Genomic DNA, 11,641 nt, shown 5'->3' on the forward strand with positions numbered 1-11,641 from the left:
CACATACGATTAGAGCTAAAATCTTAATCAATATGTCATGTGATGAGTCCAACAATAGGGATAAACATGCACATGGCTATACACAACCGATAATCATAGCTTCTTTTAAGAAAACAATTTGTAAGGGGTGATAAACATAGGTGGATAAGAACACAAATGTAAAACGACACATTGAGGGTAGCAATAAATAAGATACATACATTATTAATGCTTGTTTGCTCCTTTTTTGTTTCATGTTAAGTTCATATGAAAATGTTATTTGTTTTTCTCGGTAGTACTGGGCGGTGGCCTGGTATGTACTGGGTAGAGAGAGTGTAATGTTAGATTTGTAGCGAGTGAGTTAGCCTCCACTGTGGAGGGGTCAAGCAATACATATGGCAGAGACGAGAGAGACATGGAAAGGAAAGAAACTGAACAGTCTTGAGATTTGAGAATGGTCTGTTTTTCTTGTGCTGTCGGCTCCTGTCTTCGTGCTTGTACAGTTCGAACATTAATAGTCGGGTTATGGATTATATATTTATGCCTATTTGGTTGAGGGCATGTACAATGTGTTCCTTCACTTTAGAATATGTAAAAAATTAATAGAAGTGATACATGAGATTAACATGACTCCTAATTTTGATCCTTTAAATTTGAAATCGATAGAAATTGTTTTTATGTTTGTCTATCATCAATCATTTTAGTCATTCTGTGAAAAATCTCTGTTAATTAAATAAGGACAAAAATAGCAAAAAATACTCTTAATTTAATAAACAGAATGCCAAAATGATTTGACAAAAATTGAGGTATTTTTGTCTTGTTCTCCTTATTTAACGAAGATTTTTCACATAATGACCAAAATAGTTGTGGTGGAGAAACATAGGAACTAGTTCTATTAATTTTTTATCTCAGAGACTAAAATGAAGAGTTATACAATCTCAGATGCTATTTTAGTTAAAAAACCAATACTTATTATAATACCAATTAGTTGCGGTTTGCCAAGTAATACAGTGGTCTTGTTGTTACCATCCGTCAACACTTGGTCAAGAGTTGTTTGTTGTTCCTATTACACCTGTTGATTCACTTGTCACACAAGCAAAGGTTATACTTGACGGAAGAGCCAATAGTGCAAATACTTTGTAACTTTAAGGTTTTTTTTTTTTGTTACATTTTAAAAGATAAAGATTATAATCAAGGGCCAAACAAATGTAATTAGCACACGAAAAAGTAATTAACACTTAAATACTATTAATTGCTTAATCACTAGCACTATGATGTAGTGTAATTTTTCTCTACTTATAAATGAGAAATCTTAGTTTGACTTACTTATATGACAAATTTGATACTCAATTATTATCGTTGATTTATTGTGAAATTTAACACAAATCTCCCACTCATTTTAATTAAAAATAGTAGCATTGAGAGTATCAAAGGACTTCGTTTAACCAGTGCCCTAAAAACGATCATTTTCTTTTCCTTTTGGATCATGAGAGCCAATTTTTTTTTTTTTTAAGAAACGATATTATTTACACTAAGAGGGTGATGGATTGGGCTAATCCTCACAATCGGCTAAAAAAATCTAGTTCAAATTCACCTTTGGCGAGAATCGAAGCTAAGATCTGTCACTTATAAGTGAAGATGAATACTACTAGAGCGTAGTACTAAGTGGCATGTGGTGCCTTGTTTGACTTGAAAACAATGGTGAGAATGAGTATGAAGTTTAGGCCCCATTTTGGTCTATCACTTTAATTTTTTAGTTTGTATTGCCACTTAGTACTACGGTCTAAGTGAAAAGTCTTACGTTCGACTCTCGCTAAAGGGAAATTTGAATCACATTATTACTAATCCATTGTGAAGCTTAACCCACTCCCCCACCCTTTAGTGAAGCTAATATCATTTGTTCGAAAAATTAAAAAAAAAAAAAATTAGTTTGTATTTTTTTTAAATAAAAATAAAAAACTTGTTGGGTAGCTAAAAATTACTGAAAGCTAAATTTTGAAAAGTCAAAAAAGTAATTTTCAAATTTTTATTTATAGTCTGAAAATTGAAATTAGTTATCAAATAAGTTTTCATTTCATAGTTGTAACGACCCGTCCCTAAAAATTATGATTTTTATAATTTTTAAATGTGAATTTATGGAAATGCCCCTTGAGGCAAAGGTGTTGACTTTTGTGGACCATCTTGTCATGTCATGTAAGGTTCATTTTCTTGGTGTATTCTCATAGTACTCGTCGCTACGAACGCGTGGGCACAAACATACTGTAATTTGGAGTTATAACGAAGATTCTACGAACCTTTAAATGTCGAGGATATTTTAGGTAAATTAATAATTAATTGAACATGTAGTATTTTGTCGCACCATTGGATGAGTGCCACGTGGGGCCACCCCCACTTTTTTGGAACTCTCTTTCTTTTTCTTTTTCTTCTTTCTTCCGTAGCTCTTCTCTATACTCTCTTAATTCTCTCTCTCTCCCGACTCTTCCTTTCTCCCGTGAAACAAACCACCATCATCACCATATCTTTCGGCTTGTTGAACATCAAAAACATCATTATCTGCATGTCTTCACCGCCATGAACCCAGTTTTGAGTTTTGTTTCATTGAAAACGAACCCGAAACATGAGTTCGAAAACAAGGTTTTAGGCCGAGACTTCTAGGCATGATTCAGATAATTTCCAGCCATATTGTGAACTCTAAAAAGGTATAAATCGATTCCTCTCGTCGATTAGAAAAATTTTCATGTTTGGATCGTTTAATTTGGTGAAGAAATGAGAAAGTTATAACAATTTAAAGTTTGTCCAGTTTCCGGCGACCTCTGCCACTTTTGAGTCATTTGCCGGTCAAATAATGACTAGATAGCCATTGTCCAAGGTACCAATCTCTTTATCTCATAGAGAACTATGATTTTTGTTTTTGAATCACTTGATTTCGTTGAGTATTGACAAAGTTATGGACGTTGAAAGGTTGCCTAGAAATTTTGGCGAATTTCCCTGTTTTCCCGCAGACAGCCGTCTTTCAGGCCATTTTCTGGCCTTCTCCGGTGACCATTTGGACTCCAAGCAGATATAATATTCTCTATACATCTCTAGCTTCGATTTGGTATATTATTGATAAGCTCATATTTATATATACTTTACATCAAATTCACTTGTCTTTTCTTAGTTAGTTCCTTATATTTTTGAGCTATTTACTTTGTTTTTGTGTTTTCTAGGATTTGTCAAGCAAAGAAAAGAAAAATAGCACAAGTTGGATATTAAGTAACAAATTCGTTAAAACTGCCTGTGCAGGTCAGCTGACTTTGGAAGCAAGTTTCGAACAGATCAAAATGAATTATAGAATGAGCCTTATATTCTTGGAAAGCTACGGATGTCTATTTTCTGGAGCATTTCGCGGATTGTTAATATCATTTTTCTAGAAGAAGTTATGACCATTTTAACACTGAAAGGTTTCCAAGACGCTGAGCAGTTTGTAACTGCATTGAAGGCAATAAATCCAATAAAACTAGCAGCCAAAACTGATGCAGCCAAGAACAAGCCAGCTGACACCTCTTCAAATATCAAATGAAATGGAATTAAAGATGAGGATTAAGTGGGAGTAATTGGCATAAAGGTTGCCCAAAAAGTTACAATTGTTTTACCATTTCCTCTCACTTATTGTCATCACTAAATGGCTGTTAGTGGGGTGAGTTATGGAGCAGAAATGGGGCAGCAAGCATGGGCATAAAGGCTGCAGGTTGCAGCAGCAAAAGGGAGTTCTTTAGAGGAAAAAAAAATAGAAAAAAAGGAAGGAAAGGAAGTAAAAAAGGCAAGGCTGCTGCGTTGAGAAAGGAAGGAAAGAAAGGAGGAAATCTTGGTATTCTCTTCGCTCGGTTTTATCTTCTCAAACTCATGTCTTTCTTTTGGTTTATTTTGAGAACTATGTGTAACTAATTTTTCAGAAGTTAGGGGCTGTTTTGAAGCCCCGAATATGATTGCAATTTTGTTATGACATTTCGTTGAATTACTTTTATGAATGGATGAAACTTGGTTCACTACTTGTCTCATTGATGAATTCTTTATTTGTTTTCTATGGATGCATACGTAGTAAGCATATCTAGGATTCTAATGCTATGAATATGTGTGTGTCTGCCCTTGTCGAATGAGGACCTACATATGTTCTAAAGTAGTACTTGTTAATTGCGATTAACATGTGAACCAATTTCTAGGATAAGTAAGACAACGCCAGTACTTACGATGCCTTGTGATGACTCAAACTCTTTTCGTTCTTAATGATTTCTACTTGTTAAATCTATGAACACGCCATTCTAGATTGCAAGCTAGGGACTAAGTTAAGTTGAAAACGCCATTCTCTTAACATACTACGTAAGAAAGAGTAATAGGTTGAGTTCTAACATTGAGCAAACTTGAGCATCTTCATCTGGAAATAAAAGAAATTTGAATGAAACATAACATGTTTGCATGATTATTTGGTGGTGGATAGCAATACCCCTAGCTCGTTTTTCTTAATTTGTGAACTACTTAAAATTTGTTTCTATCCTGTTTTTGTTTGATTTAATTTAAATAGCAAATCAACTCCACAAATCCCAAATATTTGTGTGAGTGTAGCTTTGTGTGTCTAGTATCTGCATATAAAATTTCGTAGACCTTAGATAAGTATAAGTTGGTCTAATAATTATGTTTCGGTGGCTGGTCAGTAGGGACAGCAACCCAGTTTTTGTGACATTTTAGGTAGTTAGATAAAACAATCTTCTGCGGGAAAGACCCTTATTTTCATATGCTACAATTGACAAATCTTAGTGTTAATAAGGAAAATCAATAGGACATTTGTGTGCTACTTTGTGGTGTGCTTTTAATCTTATCAAATTTTTGGCGCCGTGTCGCCGGGGATTGTTATTTATAATTACTTATTTTTCTGTTGTTTTCTTTTCTTTTCTCATTGGTGTTTTTGTTTTTGTTTTTATTTCAGGTACTCTTCGTAGTATATGCATACTCGAAGGTCCAAGAGCATTGATCTAGCTTCGTACGACCCTGAGCTTGAACAAACACTTCAGAAGCTTTAGAGAAAAATCAAGCAGAAGAGTGCATCGGTGTCCTTACCACCATCTTCTCCACTACATTTGAGTTCGGAAGAGGAGGAAGAACCACAAGAAGGCATGGCTGATAACCGTACTTTAAGGGAGTTGGCAACGCCGAATACGGATCAACAACCATTGTGCATCACCTATCCAAATGCAGACGGAGGATTTGAGCTCAAGTCCGGCATGATTTACTACTTGCCTAAGTTCCATGGCTTCTCAACAGAGGATGCCAACAAGCATCTCATGGAGTTTCACGTGGTATGCTCGGGAATGAGATCATTAAAAGTGGATGAGGAGCAAGTCAAGTTGAGGGCATTCCCATTTACATTAGAAGCCAAGGCAAAGGAGTGGCTTTACAATTTACCTCCGGGATCAATGAACACATGGAACCAGGTGAAGCAAGCATTCTTAGAGCAATATTTTCCGGCCACAAAAGCTGCAAGTATAAGGAATGACATATGTGCAATCCGACAACATGGAGAACCCTTTGGAGATTATTATGAGCGATTCACACATTTGGTTGCATTTTGTCCTAATCTTCAAATTTCAGAGCATTTTTTAATACAATATTTTTATGAAGGATTGTGTGGTACTGATCGTGTAATGCTTGATGCAGCAAGCGGATGAGCATTCATGGATAAGACACCAACTACTGCTAAGGCATTGCTAAAGAACATTGCTGGCAACACACGACAATTTGGAGGGAGAGATGAGCTACCTCTTAAGAAAGTTAACGAGGTAAGTGCTAACTCTAGTATTGAATTACAATTAGCTAACTTGACTAATCTTGTGCAACAGGTTATAGTGGCTCCAAAACAGGTGTGCGGTGTATGTTCAATGATGGGACATGCCACGGACATGTGCCCTTCGTTGATGGATCAAGGTGGTCTTGAGCAAGCTAATGCATTAGGAGGATTTCAAGGGCAACAAAGGCAAAAGTATGATCCATATTCCAACAACTATAACGCAGGATGGTGCGATTATCCACACTTAAAGTGGAACAATCAAGACAACGGACAACAATCTATTCCCAACAACTATAACCGTCCGCCTGGCTTCTTTCAAGCAAGACCGTAGGCACCATTTCAGCCTCAACAACAACAAGCTCCAAGTAAGTCTCTTGACGATTTAATTGCTTCTTTAGCTAACTCTACTCAATCTCATCAACAGAAAACAGACAAAGCAATTGAAAACCTTAAGCGCCAAATGAGTCAGTTAGCAAGTTTGATGGGGCAACAACACCAACCAGGAAGGTTGCCTAGCCAAACCATGGTGAATCCAAATGCGGAGCAGATGAATGTTGTGACTTTAAGGAGTGGAAAAGAAGTTTTTGAGCAGTCGAGGATGCAAAAGAGTACTAGAAAAGACACAATTGAACAAGGGGAGCTACAAACCAAGAATCTTGAGCAAGATGAGGCTTCAACAGAAGCTGAAAAGTCTCCTAAAGATACAGAATTGAACAAAAAAGATTCTGATAAGGTAAGTAAAGAAGTTCAAAATTCATTTAACTCATGTGTCCCTGTTCTTTTTCCTCGTAGGTTTATAAAGTCTAAGAAAGAGCAAACTGATAAGGAAATCTTGGATACTTTCCGGAAAGTCCAAGTGAACTTACCTCTTTTAGATGCCATAAAACAAGTTCCCAAGCATGCAAAGTTCCTTAAAGAGCTTTGTACGAACAAGAGGAGATTCAATGATCAAGAAACTGTGGCATTGAGCAAGGAAGTATCAGCTGTTTTACAGAGAAAGCTGCCACCAAAGTTGAAAGATGCCGGTAGCTTTACCATTCCATGTGTAATCGGAGGGAAAGAGTTTGGGAGAGCATTGTGTGATTTGGGGGCATCCATCAATCTGATGCCATATTCAGTGTATGAGTCATTGAACCTTGGAGACTTGAAAGAAACAAAGGTAGTAATCCAGTTGGCAGATCGTTCAAATAGATATCCCAAAGGCCTATTGGAGGATGTACTTGTGCAAGTGAATGAGCTCATTTTTCCCGCTGACTTTTTTGTTCTTGAGATAGAACACGACCCTATGCCTACTGCACTTCCTCTTATATTGGGAAGACCATTCCTTAGAACGGCACGTACGAAGATTGATGTCTATGATGGTACCTTAACCATGGAAATTGATGGGGAAAGCGTTAAGTTCAGAATCTTCAATGCTATGAGGTATCCTAGTGAATTAGAATCTTGTTTGTCTATTGATGTGTTTGACTATTTTGTGCAGGATTGTTTTAATAAAGGTGTGGGACAAGATAATTTAGAGAAGGCATTAGTGCATAGCATTATACATGGAAATTTTAATTATTCAGAGCACATTGAAGAAGAATTCATCCAAACAGTGGCCTCTCTTGAGTCTCTTTCACCAATTCGTGGTAAGTGTTCTTCCTATTTTATTTCTCTTACTACTTCTAATGAAAAAACTCTTCTTTCTGTGATTCAGGCACCTAAATTGGAGCTTAAACCGATTCCCGAACATCTGAAGTATGCATTTTTGGGAGAGGATGAAACATTACCGGTTATCATATCGTCACAACTCACAACAGAAGAGGGGGAGAAATTGATCCGGGTACTGAAGGATCACAAAACTGCCATAGCTTGGAGCATTGCAGATATCAAAGGTATAAATCCAGCTACATGTATGCATAGGATTTTGCTGGAGGAATGTGCAAAACCAACAAGGGAAGCTCAACGCCGTTTGAACCCACTTATGATGGAGGTTGTCAAGAAAGAGGTTATCAAAACTTCTTTATGTTGGCATCATATATCCTATTTCGGATAGCAAGTGGGTGAGCCTTATTCAAGTAGTTCCGAAGCGATCAGGAGTCACAGTTGTTAAGAATGAAGCTAGTGAGCTAGTGCCTACACGTGTGCAAAATAGTTGGCGAGTCTGTACAGATTATCGGAAGATAAATAACACCACACGCAAGGATCACTTTCCAGTCCCATTCATAGATCAAATGTTAGAAAGGTTAGCTGGTCATTCTCATTATTGCTTTCTTGATGGCTATTCTGGATATAATCAGATTGTAGTTGCTCCGGAGGATAAAAAAAAGACGACTTTCACATGTCCATTTGGCACATTTGCATACCGGAGGATGCCGTTTGGACTTTGCAACGCTCTCGCCACATTTCAAAGGTGTATGGTAAGTATATTTTCTGATATGATTGAGAAAATAATTGAAGTGTTCATGGATGATTTTTCAGTTTATGGTGATTCTTTTGATACATGTCTACATAATCTGTCCCTAGTTTTAAAACGTTGTCAAGAAACGTATCTGGTGTTAAATTGGGAAAAATATCATTTCATGGTTTCGCATGGATTAGTTCTAAGGCATATCATATCTGAAAAAGGAATTGAAGTTGATAAATCTAAAGTAGAACTTGTTAGTTTTTTACCCATCCCTACTACTGTCAGGGAGGTTCGTTCTTTTCTTGGACATGCAGGTTTCTACCGTAGGTTTATGAAGGACTTCTCAATGATTTCTAGACCCTTGTGCCGTTTACTTCAAAAAGATGTAACATTTGATATGAATGAAGAGTGTGTGGTAGCATTCAACAAGCTTAAGGAGTTGTTATCCACGGCTCCTGTGATCATGCCACCAGATTGGAGTTTACCTTTTGAGTTGATGTGCGATGCTTCACACTATGCTGTTGGTGCAGTTCTAGGGCAGCGTGTCAACAAAGTGCCACATGTCATCTATTATGCATCTTGAACACTCAATGATGCACAATTGAATTATTCAACAACAGAGAAGGAGCTTCTAGCTGTTGTATTTGCTTTAGAAAAATTTAGATCTTATCTGATTGGAACTAAAGTTATTGTGTTTTCTGACCATGCAGCTTTGAAGTATCTACTCACAAAAAAAGATGCAAAACCGCAACTCATTTGATGGATACTTCTGCTTCAAGAGTTTGACTTGGAGATCAAGGATAAGAAAGGGAGTGAGAATGTTGTAGCAGATCATCTTAGCCGACTTGTGCATTCAAACACAGAGGAAGATCTCATCCCTTTACGTGAAAGTTTTCCAGATGAGCAACTGTTTTCATTAAAGATTACTGACCCTTGGTATGCAGATATTATCAATTACAAGGTCATCAAAAAGATTCCGGATGATTTTACACGTGCTCAGAAAGATAAGCTTGTCAAAACCGCCAAATACTACGAGTGGGATGATCCTTATTTGTGGAAATATTGCACTGATCAATTGATTAGAAGGTGTGTCCCCAAATCTGAGTTTAAATCTTTTCTAACTTTTTGTCATTCTTATGCATGTGGTGGCCATTTTGGAGCAAAGAGGACATCTCTTAAGGTGTTAGAGAGTGGTTTTTATTGGCCTAGTTTGTTTAAGGATGCGTACGAGTTTTGTGCAACATGTGATCGTTGTCAACGAACAGGTAACTTGGGCCCAAGAAATCAATTGCCACAAACCCCTATTTTGGTTGTTGAGATCTTTGATGTGTGGGGCATTGATTTCATGGGACCTTTTCCATCTTCAAATGGTTTTCTTTACATTTTATTGGCTATGGATTATGTTTCTAAATGGGTGGAAGCAAAAGTCACCAAAACTAATGATTCAAAAGTTGTTCCAGATTTTATTAAGAGTAACATCTTTGCAAGATTTGGAATACCTAGAGCAATCATCAGCGATGGAGGGAGTCACTTTTGCAATCGAACATTTGAAGCGTTGCTTAGGAAGTACAATGTCACACATAAGGTGTCTACACCTTATCATCCGCAAACTAGTGGTCAAGCAGAAGTATCAAACCGTGAGGTGAAGCAAATTTTGGAGAAAACTGTGAGTCCCAATAGGAAGGATTGGAGCATGCACTTAAACGATGCATTGTGGGCTTATAGGACTGCTTATAAGACTCCTATTGGAATGTCCCCATTTCGGTTAGTTTATGGGAAACCATGCCGTCTTCTAGTAGAGTTAGAACACAAAGCTTATTGGGCGATCAAAGCCTACAACATGGACATGAGTGTTGCCGGACAGCATAGAAAGCTTCAATTGAATGAGTTATACGAAATCTGGAATGATGCATACGAGTCTAGTCGAATTTACAAGGAGAAATCAAAGGCATTTCATGACAAGATGATATCAAGGAAGAGCTTTTCCATTGGACAAAAAGTTCTTCTATTTAATTCTCGCCTTCGGTTATTTCCAGGTAAACTTGGTTCTCGATGGGTTGGTCCATTTGTTATAACTTATATTTTTCCTCATGGTGCAGTGGAAATCCAAAGTGCAAAGACCGGAAACATGTTCAAAGTGAATTGGCATAGACTCAAGCCATATTATGAGTCTTTTGCGGAGCATGATGTAGAGGTTGTACCCCTCCAAGAACCATCTCCCCTTGGATGATTACTCTTGGTACCGTCCGACTGCGGAAGTAAAAGCAAGCGCTTATTGGGAGGCAACCCAATATTTCTATTCATTGTCTTTTTATGTCATTTTCAATTTTTAGTTTGCTTTTTCTAAATTTTCTTGCATGCTAAGATGAATTATTTCGTTTCTTTGTAGGAATATTTGGTTATGTCTACCCTTGGAGTTGATTGTAAAATTGAAGTTTGGGGGGTCATCGCTTGCTTTCACTGCAAATTGGGGAAGTTTTCAGTCTAAATGCTTTATTTTGTTTATTATTATTTATTTTATTTTCATTTTCATTTTCATTTTCTGACATTGAGGACAATGTCCAGTTTAGGTTTGGGGGTAAGGATCTAAAAAATGACCAAATTGAAAATGTTCATCCCTTTGACTAAGAATTGGTTTTATTTGTTTCCTTGTTGTTGCTTTTTGTTTTCTTAATTGGTTTTGTTTACTCTAAAAAAATAAACCCAAAAAAAAAAAATTTTAAAAAAAAATGTGAAAATCCAAAAAATATTGTCTTATTTTCTTTATCGCTTTGAAGTAGATTTTTGTTAGTTTCCCGACCCAATGATATAATTGGATTGAATTTGAACCACGGTGATCAAGAATTTAGTAAGCATGTGTTGTGTGAAATTCCTTATTCTTTTCTTAGCCTTGTACATGTTTAATCATCTTTGAAAAACCGAATGCACATAGCCTTGTTGATGTGAAACTAAAGTATGACTTAAAACTTCGCATGTGAATATAGTGACCATATACAACCTATGTGAGTTTTTGAGCCTATTGAAAGTGTGTGCATTTTTCATACACTCATATTGTTTCATGTGTGATGAACTTATGTGACTTACATCTCTAGAACTTGCGTAACGATCTTTCGAAATGTTTGTCATTTGATTGCATGAACTTGAAAAGGATAGAGGCATTAGGTTTATCACCATGGCCCAAATAAGCATGTTTCCAAAAGAAAAATAATATCATTAGATTGCCAATTTGAGCCGTATATGTTGAGCCTTTTATTTCTTATCACCAGATATGTCTATCCTTATACCTTAAACATTTTTCCTTACCCTTTCCAAGCTAGCTAGTGAGCAATGTGAGATTGTCTTATGAGAAATGTTTGTGAAGTACTTTGAAGGAGTTTGGAAAAAGAATAAGTGTGGGGGTATTTCATGTTTGTATTTAGTTATGTGCAAAATTAGTTCAAAAAAAAAGAAAAAAA

The 11,641-nt window shown here is 36.6% G+C and overlaps 1 protein-coding gene across 1 annotated transcript; it reads left to right on the plus strand.

Moving 5' to 3' along the window:
* Positions 1–5,129: 5,129 nt before the first annotated feature.
* On the plus strand, positions 5,130–5,681 carry LOC139197751 (uncharacterized). Its single transcript, XM_070825707.1, has 2 exons — positions 5,130–5,496; positions 5,635–5,681. The coding sequence occupies exons 1-2, from the start codon at positions 5,130–5,132 to the stop codon at positions 5,679–5,681; spliced, it is 414 nt and encodes a 137-aa protein (XP_070681808.1).
* Positions 5,682–11,641: the final 5,960 nt, after the last annotated feature.

Source organism: Malus domestica, chromosome 07, assembly GCF_042453785.1.
Source record: "Malus domestica chromosome 07, GDT2T_hap1".
Taxonomy (NCBI): domain Eukaryota; kingdom Viridiplantae; phylum Streptophyta; class Magnoliopsida; order Rosales; family Rosaceae; genus Malus; species Malus domestica.